Below are 12,099 nucleotides of genomic sequence, written 5' to 3'. Positions count from 1 at the left end.
ACCCTGTCTCAAAAAAAAAAAAAAAAAAAAAAAAATTTATACATGTACATAATGTGCTTTGATCAATTTCATCCTAAATTCTCCCCTTTAATTCCCCACCACAATGTTTCCTTCCAAACTTGATGTGTTCTTTGTTTTCAGTGCCCACTGAGTCCGTTTACTGCTCCCTGTGTGTGCACGGACGACGTGGGACCGGCTGCAGGAGCTGGATAGCCTCCCAGGGCGCAAATCCCTGAAGAAAAGGGCTTCTCCCTCCCCAGCAGCTGTCAATTGTCAGGAGCTCCTCCCGATCCATGCCGGGATTTTGCAATGGCTTGCACTTGTGCGCGCGCATAGTTCTGGCTGCTGTGAGTCCTGTGTGCCACTGCCCTGTCCTGGCGCACAAAGTAGCCAACACACAGAAGTGAGAGACGGTGGCGATCCGTCTGTGTTCCTTCTTTCTTTCTGTGTGGACTGAGACAACTGCAGCTGTGGACGCCATCAAGGGAAGAAGTTCTCATCAGAGTTCTCCTCCCAGACCCCCATTCTCTGCTACCGACACAGTTCGAATCTCTGTATCCTGCAGGAGCATTGTATTTATCATGCTTCTGCCTTCCCTAGAGGAAGCCTTACACTCAGATCAGCACACATTTAGAAGAATCTGACTGGATAACACAATTCTCGAGTGTTACTTATTGTTTGTAAATCTACCCCACGCTCCCTCCCTCATCGCCACATAAAACTCAGCCTGTCTCTGCGGACCTTGGCCTTCACTATAATATGGTTGGAAAATGGAGGAGAGCTTGATGTAGGAGGTACCAGTGATTCGCCCTACCCCCCAACCCCAGCTAGTGTCCTTCCTGATTGTTCAGTGCCTGTGCCACACCCAATACCAAATATCAGCAATCATCCTGCTGTTCAGATCTTCACCTGACTCTGTGATTTATTTCACAACCAGGGAAAGAAAGCGGTGCTGTTAAATACATCCCTCCCAGGATAGGGGCGGCAGCCAGAAGCATGGCACGCTATTTCCAGTCTGTGCTCTGTTTCCTTCTGTCCAGCTGTGTGCCTTTAGTTAATGCCAACAACTTAAGGCTTTGACATAAAATAAATTTAGGCTTGGAATGAGCGTCCACCTATAAGCCATTCTGTTTAGACCCAGCATAGCATCTGGGTTTGCTATCTTTCCCCCGAGGAGATATCAGACCAGGGGACACCAGAACAGCTTGAAATCTCTTCATAAATATTGACATAGCAGAGCTTCCTGCAAATAAAAAGATGGGTAGCCCTTTGAGGTGTGTTCCATTCAGTTTAAAAGCCGGGTTACCAGAGAAGGAAGGAATTCTTGATTGCTCTGTTTGTGGGCTCTCCTAAGCCTGACTCTCATGATCGAAGTCTGAGTAAGTTCCTAAAAAAACATTTACTTTTCTGGAAAGGGGTTCCTCTCAGCCTACCTCACCCAACTGTATCCCCTGGGAAAACTCCTGTACCTCTGATCTGAAGTTCCCCATCTTCCATCCCAAGCAGGAACTCATGCCCTACTGTGATGTGGAACTGGACCTAGATTTTCTCAATAGGTACCCCAAACTGTACTCAAAACTACTTTCTTGTCTCTAAAGGGAAAAATGCAGCTACCCAAGCATAATCCTGGGCTGACGTTTCCATGAGCAGCAGCAGACACTACATGCCAGAGTTGGCTTTGAGCCCAGGAGGCTTCTGGTTTGAAGAAGCCAGCAACCCACAGACTGCAGATCTCTACCTTCCAGCTTGAGAATTTGAGGAACTTGTAGTCTGTTGTGCTTGATTCTAAAAGGTTCCTGGAGAAGACGTAATCACTAATGCCTCTGCTGCTCTCCTCACTCGCTGCATGCCCATAGCAACCAGATGCTGATCATGGACCATTAGATGAAGGTCATATGAGGTATACTCCTCTGCTCACCCTTCTATGGTTGTCAAGGGAGGACACAGAGCACTGGCCTATGTCTTAGTCTTCTCATGTTCTCTAGATAATCAGTGTCACCCAAATCTTAGGGGACACTAGAATCTCCTATAAGTAGTCTCCAGTGTGCATGGGGGCCCATGTCTGTAATCCCAGCACACTAGAGGTCGAGTCAGGGATTGTTAATTTGAGGCTTGCCTAGGCTATGCAATGAGCTTTTTGTCTCAAAACAAACAAGCAAGATACAAAGAGCGCAGAACAACATGTTACTATATCATTGAAATGGATAAATCCCACATTTCAAACACAAGAGAAGCAATTATGGAAATTTACTTTATAAAAAGCCAACTCTCAACTCATTTGTAAAGATTATTATCATAAACCACATTCTCCATCTATGGTGGGATTAGGCTAAAAATCAACCACAAGCAATTTATTTAGGAAACATACATACATAGGAAACAGGTTAGCTCACAAGTCAAAGGAAATCAGAAAATAATTAGGAAAAAAAGTATAATTAAACAGAACTCATAGGCCATATCTAAAACAATAGAGGAAATCTGTGGCTTTTAAATAAGTGTATTGAAAGGAAAGAAATTTGCAAATCAGTGAGTCAAGTGCTCATATAATCAGGTTAAAGAAAACATTGCTTCCTGAAACAGCAATGTTTTGTATGCAAAGTTTAAAGTCAGTTTGGGCAGGAGATGGCTGAGTCCTGTCCCATATGCTCACATAGATTTCACTTTGACTTCCTTGATTTAGGTAATGCTGTGCATCAGACATGGTCCCTAGTGTTACCATATGTCTGTGTAATAGCAGAACATACATAAAACCAGAGTGGAGAAGGCAAAAAAGAAAATTTCAAGGCCTATACTATGATTGTAAAATTAAATAAATTAGTTTGTGTATGTGTGTGTGTATGTGTGCATGTAAATATGGGTGCATGCATGGTGCAGCAAATATAAGGTCAGAGGACCATCTCGGGCATCAGTCCTCACCTCTCACCTTTTCTGAGAGAGTCTCTTGTTCAACACTGCATATGACTGGCTGTCCAGCCCTTGAACTTCTGGGGATTTGCCCGTAGCCATCTCCCATTGCTCAGCAGGAGCATTGGGATTACAGCTGCATGTTACTGCACCCTGCTTTATGGGCTTTCAGGGATTCGAACTCAATTCCTCATTCTTGTGCAAAACGTACTTATCCACCAAGTCCCTTCTCCAGCCTCTTATGCTGTTTTTGTGTTATTAAATTTATAACAAGAAGCTGTATAAGTAGCTGGAAAAACATTTCAAATTTCTTCTCATGTTAACAGGTCTAGGAAATGGTGTTGAGTGTTGGTGTGTGTTATCAGTCTTTGTGACATTAAGAGAAAAGTAAATCCCATTAAGATAATATAGAAAAACTGAACAGTGAAACTATGCATGAGGGATTTTGGAGAGACATGTGTGTGTTACAAACTTGACCTCTTTAAAACACAGAGTGAGAGGGAAAAAAAATAACACATAGTAAAATTTCAGTGTAGCTCATGGGTGGAAATGGCAGCAACTCAGAAGGTCCAGACACCGGGCGCCACCTCATTGCTGTGGGACAATGGTCCTGTACCCTGTAAAGATTTGTCAGTTGTATTGCTTTAATAAAACTCAGATTGGCCAGTAGCTAAGCAAGAAGTAGAGGTATGGCAAAGAGGACAGGAGAATTCTGGGAAGAGGAAAGACTCAGTCTACATTTGTCACCCAGACAGAGGAAGCAAGATGAGAATGCCTTGCTGATAAAAGGTACCAAGCCATGTGGCTAACACAGACAAGAATTATGGGTTATTGTAAGTTATAAGAGTTAATAAGAAGCCTGAGTTAATAGGCCAACCAGTTTAGAATTAATGTAGGCATCTGTGTGTTTCTTTGGGACTGAATGGCTTCAGAACTGGGCAGGACAAAAACCTCTGTCAATACCTCTTTAAAATCCAAACAAACACTGGCTGGTGGTGGCGCACGCCTTTAATCCCAGTACTTGGGAGGCAGAGGCAGGCAGATCTCTGTGAGTTTGAGACCAGCCTGGTCTACAGAGCTAGTTCCAGGACAGGCTCCAAAGCTACAGAAAAACCCTGTATCAAAAAAAAAAAATCCAAACAAACTCTAAACAATCACCATAAAATAAGTTGCAACAACTACTTTAGAATGAATGTCATTCTAGGCTTTTTTGTTCATTGTTAGCACAGTGGGAAAGGTCTTTTTTCCACATTTACTGGGACTAGAAATACATGGTCAAGAGGAGAAACCATTCCCAACCATATGTGCCAAAACCTTCAAATGTTATATTTTGTTCTGTCCAAGACTTGTTGTTTGTAATTATACACTGAGGAAATCATTAGGAGTGAACAAAAATTTCGCTGATAGTGAAAACTGTGATGAAACAGGACTTAGAATAAATTATAATTTGCCACTGAGATGATTCCCTAGGAATACATTTAATGACATGACTCATGACATTCAGTGGAACAGGCCAATGACAGCAGAAGGACCCCATTCTGGTGTGTATAAAAAGGCTTGGGAGGCCGTATACCTGTATGTTATTATTATTGACTATCTCTAGGGGTTGAAATTATGAAGAAGTTTTCCCCTGTTTTATTGTTTCTGAACTCCATTGTTTAAAGAATGTGTACTAGTTGTATGCTTGTAAAGGAAACAAAAATGGAAATATTAACAGACATTATCTCTATATCCAGTGGTTTAAAATTTTTCCTACAGTAAACCCTGTCCTGTTTTGTATCTATTCCCTTCGCCCCTCAGTGAAGATGACCTCTTTGAATTCTAAGTCAACTGTGTGGTTCGTGAGTTATCTACTGAGCGTGAATGTTTAATAATGGCCAGGAGATGATGCCAGAGAAAGCATAGTCCCTGCTTCTAGTTCAGGGACTGTGAGTTTGTAAAATGGTGCAGATATTTCAACACTGAATTGAATGCAAGCTTCAGGGTTAATTAGCAATGCTTCAAATTACAGACTACCGCTACTTTTTGTGCAACTAACCGTTAATTAGCTATGCAAATGAGAAAGCAGGACATGATTATGGGAGATAAAAAACACATCAGTGGGGGAAAGAGAAAAAGACTTCATTTTAGGCCTGAATTTCAGCCACTGATTGCTAAAACAAAACTGAGCAGAAAGAGGTAAAGTATACTTTCCCCGGAAGCTGAGGTCCTAATAAAACAGCATTACTTAGATGTTTGCTTTCTCTTGAGACAAATGGACACATCTGAAAAGTCCTATCAAAATATAATAACAAAATGACCAACATGTAAAGAACAGAAAACTAGGGGTAAAAGTGTGCTCAGTGATTGCAATGCAATCCCCAGGGGAGGTTTTAAAGGCCACTTAGAGTTTGCCCTCTAAACCAGCTAGTCTGGAGTCTCCGTGGGAGGAGCTGAGCCAAACAATGAACAAAGTGCTTCTTCTCCAGCTGATTCCGGTACTGGGAGCATTTGCTTTCAGGTAAAGCCTCTGATTAGATAAAGCTAGGAAAAGAAACCTGGTATCTTTCACTCTTCCACTAATAGTTCCCCCTGCTGAGATCTGGGTGATTATCTCAGAAGAAAACTCTACAGGGGAGTATAGATACACAAACACAGTCTACCTAGTACTATGTATGATAGGTGATTGTGTTAAAAAGAATAAATCACTGAGGCTGGCAAGATGGCTCAGTGAGCAAAGGCACACAGCTGCCAGCCAGGTGACCTGAATTTGCCAGTTCAACCCCTGGGACCCACATGGAAAGAGAGAACTGACCACTGTGACCTCTACGCTCACTTTGGCACTTATCTACACACACACACACAAAGGGGGGGGAGGGAGAGAGAGAAAGAGATGTAATAAACTTTCAAGGTAGCTCATGGGTGGAAATGGCAGCAACTCAGAAGCTCCAGACACCAGGCGCCGCTTGGAACTTGCCTGTTCGTTTGCTTTCCAGATTTGAGCAGTCTCTTAATTGCTTTCTCTTCCATTACTGTTTACCTTCTAGTTTTGATCTGAATAAAAACATGCTTCTGTTGTCTCACAGTATTGGATCTGATTATAGGCACACTTTTGTAAATTGCATTTTAGTATTGTGTCTTATCCCTATGTTCTGAGACTTTTTTTTGTTCTTCTTTTTTTCTTTTTGAGATAATGGTCTCTCTGTGTAGCTCAGGCTGGTTTGGAACCTATAATCCTCCTTCCTCAACCTCCTAAATCCTGGAATTACAGATGTGTGTCACCATGCCTGGCTTATGAGAAATTGAAAAATGCTCTGTGACATAGGTTTTCTGTTTAGGCAGCAAATTCCTTCGTGGAGATGCACTCCCTGGGGATGTAACTGCCTGCCCTGGTTTAGCTCCCACCACTACTATTGGTCTTTGCCTTTCTTTTTCTTCTATTACTGATCAGAAAACAAGACCAGTCAACAACATGGTGAGTTCATACAGGTTAGTGTCTTTTAGTGATGTGTGGGATTGTATCCCATAATTTCTTAGGGCCACATGTGATCGCTATGGTTAGTGAGCCTTTCTCCCTTTCCTACTATTCGCTTCTCCAATTTGTGTATCCAGCACTTTCTTCATGAGTAATGATATTCCTTTTCTTCCCTTTACCTAAATAATACCCCTCCAAACACTAAAAGTTTATTTCATTAGTAAGTTTCTATGGAAGATTAATCACTTTAGTATCTAATTTGTACTATTTACATATGCTATGCTAAGAATCTATAGCATCATTATTTAACATTATGGCAACATGACAACTCTACAAGGCAAATGCTATTATGGTCTCATTTTATAATAAACTAAATCAAACAAACAAAAACAAAACAACCTGTTTCTAAGTAACTTGTCCAGTATCCCACAGCTAGCAAGTTGCAAAGCTGCATTCTGAGCCCAAGGCTCCCTTCTTCTAAACTATTCTAAATATTATTCTCTGACATCCATGTTTATTTAAAACTTTAAGTGTCGCATTTAACATCATGTCACAGTAGGTTTCTCTTGGCTGTAACTTTTTCCAAACTTTCCTCATTTTCTCCAAGTCCTTTTTAAAGACTACACGTCACTCTGTCATCAGGCACTACAGAATAGCAGTTGTGACTGACTGGGCATTTCCATATGTGTCTCTGACCCACACAGCACTCCTCCCAGGCAGACATCATACTCTTCAGTCTGAAACATAAAACCAAGGCTTAGAAAGTAAGAAACAGTGATCCAACCCAGAGCTACCACTTGGTTCATCAGGATAAGTAACCAGAGCTATCGGATGAATTTTCTGCTCTTGTTACTACTGTAGTTTAAATAGCTTACATCTGTGTGCTCCTTAGAGTAAATTGGATGCCAATAGAAGAGTGGGCAGGCCACAAAGAAAGGGCATTCCTGGTCCAACTCTTCCCAATTTTCTTTCATTCTCTTTCTCTGTGTCTCTTTTTTTCCCTTTCTTCCTCCCTTTCTTCCTTCTTCCATTTCTTCCTTCCTTCCTTTCTTTTTTTCTTTCTTTCAAGTTGCACATGGCAGCCTAGGGTTAACTTGGAAATCACGGTGTTCCTCAGACTCCTGAGTCCCTGAATCGTAGGTGCGAGTAACCACATTTAGCCCAACTCTTACCTTAACTCCTACTGATTCCCTAACAAAACACTTTAAGTCAAAAGTCACCAGAGTAGTTTCTTTACTGTCTGAGAGATCAGCTAGCCAAACAGTTCTGGTCATTAGGAAATGTGTTCTTTAAATGATGGCCGGCTTTTGATCTTCAAGTGCGTTTAGGGAGTCAAATGTAAGCCTCTGAGAACCCTGCCATTGATATTGCGTGTCTGAGTGACTTATTTACTTACTTACTAATTTGAGACAAAATCTCACTTTGTCTCTCAGCCTGCCCTGAAGCTCACTATGTACCACAGCAGTCCTATTTCAAAGTCCTGAGTGCAGGGACTACAGGTGTGTGCCGCCCATGACTGGCTCCCCTCAGCATCTTAATAAAGACACTTTAAGTCACAGTGACTGCTGCTGTGGAATATTATTTTAAGATGTGTTGCATTTGTTTGTGCTGTGGAGTATTTGCTTAATGATGCAAAGATGTGTTGCATTCTTTTATGTTGCATTTGTTTAACTCTGTGAAGATATGTTACTTTTCCTGACTAAAACATTTGATTGGTCTAATAAAGAGCTGAACGGCCCATAGCTAGACAGTAGAGAGAAATAGGCGGGATTGCTAGGCAGAGAGAATAAATAGAAGGAAGAAGAAGGGGTACAGAGAAAAGAGGAGAGGAGGATGAGGATGCCAGGGGCTAGCCACCCAGCTACACAACTAGCCATGGAGTAAGAAGGAAGGAAAACAATATAGAAGAGAGAAAAGTAAAAGCCCAGAAACAAAAGGTAGATAGAATAATTTAAGAAAAACTGGCTAGAAACAAGCCAAGCTAAAGCCAGGCATTCATAAGTAAGAATAAGTTTTTGTGTGTTTATTTGGAAGCTGGGTGGCGGGCCCTTCAAGAGTAATTCAAGAGTAAAGAGTAAAACAACCAGCTACAGACTGTAGTGTCCTTCAGTAGCAAGTCTCTACAGTATATTACAGTAACGTGAGTCCTCTGTTGACCCAATCTGCTGTCAGAAGGCACTTGTGAGCACCTTCATCCTCCTTCCCTCCCCACCACAGTATGTGTCCATCTCATGAGTTCCAAAAGATGCCAGCACTGACACTTCTTCCAACCCGTTACACAGACAACCCTTTCCAGAAAAACCCCTTGAGACATTAGTTTGAAAGGTGAGTCAAACTGAGGGGAATGTTTTTTGTGAGTTTGACAAACAACTTAAACTGAAAGGCAGTGAACCGCGGACAGAAGAGACAGCTCCTTTCTGCCTGATTCCTACCCCCTCCCACCCACGCACACCACCACAGCAGGAGCCCCGCTGTGATCTGCCGGGCGCGCGGGGTGGGGCAGGAGGATGCCAGCGGCGGGGCGGGCTCTCGGGCTCCTGGGTTGCCTCGTCAAGCCTGCCATCCAGGCTGAGACTGCTCAGCGACACTGAAGAGCGGTTCGCCCTCGAGCCTGCCCTGCCCACTCACTTACTGGTCGCTAGCCCTAGAGGGAGGAAGCCGGCAGACAAGTTGGGAAATACTACTGGGCTACATCGCCGCCGTCAGCACCATGGACAACGCAATCGGGCAGCCCCAGGCGCGTCTGGACGCCGCTGGCTTCTGGCAGATCTGGCAACACTTCGACAAAGAAGGTGAGTCGCTTTGGCTACTTGAACGCTTAGCTTAGTCACTAAGGGAAATGGAACTTCTCCTAATTTCCCTGCGGAAAAAGTTGCCTACTGCGTGCCTCATAGAGTACACGCAGAGCAGTCGGCTTATTTTACTGGTTGTACACATGAATAACGCTTCTGAAAGTTCTGTGTGGGTTGAGGGGTTTTGCTTTCCAACCCGTGGAAATCATACCAACCCGTGCATATCATCATAGCGATATGCAATTAATATATTAACAAATATAACTGCAGACGTATTCTAGGCTGTTGGGCCAAGACTCAGCAATCCCTGGTGCTTCTGTAAATGTGACAAGTTTTCATTTGTGGCTGTCATATCTCCCATTTTCCACTTCCTACAAAGGAGGATGAATTTTAGAGGCATTCAGATTTAGTTCCCCTCTACCTCAAAACATTCTTGAAAATGAAACCTATCTGCATATCATTTGGTTTTGTTTCATTAGTAATTAGAGAAACACAAAGACGATATCTGAAAGGTGTGTTTACACACAGAAGCTATGATTCAGTATTCACCCCATCAAGATATTATTGGGCAGCTATTGAAATAACAACAGCAACAAGTGTGGGCTAGAGAGATGGCTCGGCCATAAATTCTGCATACTGCTTTTTCAGAAGACTCAGGTTTGGTACTAGCACCTGTGTTGGGCGGCTCACAACTACCTGTAACCCACCTCCAGGGGATCCGATGCTCACCTTTGGTTTCAGGGCACAGACACTGATTTGCACTGCTGCCAGATACAACGACACACACACAATTAAAATAAATACAGACCTTAAAAAACTTAAGAAGCATGCATATGAAATATAAAACCCTGACTAAACCCAAATCTGAATGAGCAGGTGTGGTGGCACATGCCTATGATCCCAGCATTTGGGAGGTGGAGGCAGGGGAATCAGGAGTTCAAAGTCTTCTTCAACTACATAGCAAATCTGTGGCCAGCCTGGATCTACAAGGCACTGTTTTGAGCCTTCCTCACACCTACGGTATTCTTTAAGACAAACACTGTCACATTTATTCCGTATTGGTGACTGTTATTTATGTTTATCTTCTTGCATTAGACAAAGGTTACATAAGAGAGGCAGAGCTGGACGCCTTCTTCGACCATTTGCTGGCAAAATCTGGCACGGAGGTAAGTACTCACAGCAAAGCAATGTGCATCTCTCAGCAAAATGCAAGCCGCAGAGTCCCGTGCTGATTTGAACCTGTAATCCCACCTGACCTCATTTCTTCTTTGCCTGTAGCATCTCTCCCTCTCCTAGCAACATAAAGAGATTTCGGCAGATGTTTTATAAAAGGCACCATCTTACTAGGCATGCTGGCCACCGATTTTCATCGAAACATCTGTCGTGCAGTTAGAGTGCCTAACTTCGTGGGCTCAATCAACTCTAATTTGAATGTTTCCTTGGTTACATCTCTGCTAATGGATTTCAGCAAGCGGTAGGGTAGCTCTTAGACCTAAACCACAAAAGAATGGAGAATACGTTATGAGTTATGAGCTTTAAGGTTCCATGTTTACTCATGGCAAACAAATCATCTTAAATCATTTCCCCATGATATGTTTGATTAAAAGGTTGTACATGTCTCATGAACTGCTAAACCAGAACAAAGCCTACTACATTCTGAGAGTCAGATAGGAATTTAAAGCAGTTTACCTAAATGGTAAATCTGGCCTGGAGAGATGTGGATTAATTCTAGAAGGTTCCTGTACCAAAGGAGCGGAGAAAAATAACACAGAGACTCCAAAGGCCAGGACAGTGTGTGATTGATGTTCATTCAATGTGGAGAGAATTCCTTTGGGTGGGTGGTCGTCACAAGAAGAAAGGGTCCGGTACTACTATATTATATTAAGTGTCTATCTCTAGCTTTTAGTCCTCCACCTGAAGGAGCATTGGGGTGTGCTCAGTTTCTCTAGAACCAAGGTCATATGTTCTCCACCCTAGAAGATGCAGGGAAAGGTGTTAGAGGATGGGACAGCTGGCTGCAAAATGAAAACAAAACAGAAATCTACTCTTGGTCTCCCTCTGTTTCCCTCTACAGTTTGTACCTCTTTCGTCTCTCAGTGCTTTGGCCACTCTGTGCCCTACACCCCGCAATGGCTGTTAGTGCTCTCCTGTCTCTGACCGCTCTGTCTCGTGTCTCTCTGGGATCTTTGGGTATTTCTCACTTGTTTCTTCAACTCTCCCCTCAAAGTTTTCTCTTGTCTCTCCTGTCCCCCAGGTCTTTTATTCATCCTTTCCTCTCTTCCCTGTCTCTTTGTCTCAACTCTTTCTGCTGTTTATTCTTTATTTCCAAGTTCCTCTGTCCAACTCTTGGCTTCCTTTTCTCTTGGTCTCATTGTTCCCTTTGCCCTAGCCGTGGGTCTAGCTGAAGAAGTATCTAACAACTGAGTCTCCCACTGCCACATTGTCACCTAGTTTCCCATGTCAGCAGCCCACTCTGAAGCCTCTGAGCCCTGCACCTATAAAGGCTCAGGCTATGGTTTCCCAGGAACCCATGATTCAGACGCCCTTTCCTCAACTCTGACTGGGAGATACTGTAAGAAAGCACACAGAGGAAGTTAAAAATCATTCAAAACTTTCAGACTCTAAGACAGAATAATCACCCTCCCCCCCCCAAAAACAATCCATCACAGAGGGAGGATTTTGTTGACTGGGGTAGCTCAGTTGCTATAGTCCTTGCCTACAACATATAAAGTCCTGGATTGTATGTCTTGTGTTGTATAAATCAGGCATGATAGCAAACACCTGCAATCCCAACATTTGGGAAGTAGAGGCAGAGGAAGCAGCAGTTCAAGGTTGTCTTCAACTACATAGCAAGTTAGAGGCCAAGCTATGTAAGACTCTGTCTCAAATCTCTCTCTCTCTCTCTCTCTCTCTCTCTCTCTCTCTCTCACACACACACACACACACACA

General features: G+C 43.0%; 1 protein-coding gene across 1 annotated transcript in view; it reads left to right on the top strand.

Moving 5' to 3' along the window:
- Positions 1 to 8,905: 8,905 nt before the first annotated feature.
- The window catches only part of Scgn (secretagogin, EF-hand calcium binding protein), a 41,837-nt gene continuing 38,643 nt past the window's right edge, over positions 8,906 to 12,099 (top strand). The window contains exons 1-2 of the mRNA XM_005354964.3: positions 8,906 to 9,150; positions 10,246 to 10,316. Of these exons, the coding sequence (XP_005355021.1) occupies positions 9,069 to 9,150; positions 10,246 to 10,316 (153 nt within the window). The 5' untranslated portion in view covers positions 8,906 to 9,068. The remainder of the gene's footprint in view (positions 9,151 to 10,245; positions 10,317 to 12,099) is intronic.

Source organism: Microtus ochrogaster, chromosome 16 (genome assembly GCF_000317375.1).
Source record: "Microtus ochrogaster isolate Prairie Vole_2 chromosome 16, MicOch1.0, whole genome shotgun sequence".
NCBI lineage: Eukaryota > Metazoa > Chordata > Mammalia > Rodentia > Cricetidae > Microtus > Microtus ochrogaster.
The sequence above is the reverse complement of the archived record's forward strand: the minus strand, read 5'-3'. Positions and strand labels throughout refer to the sequence as shown.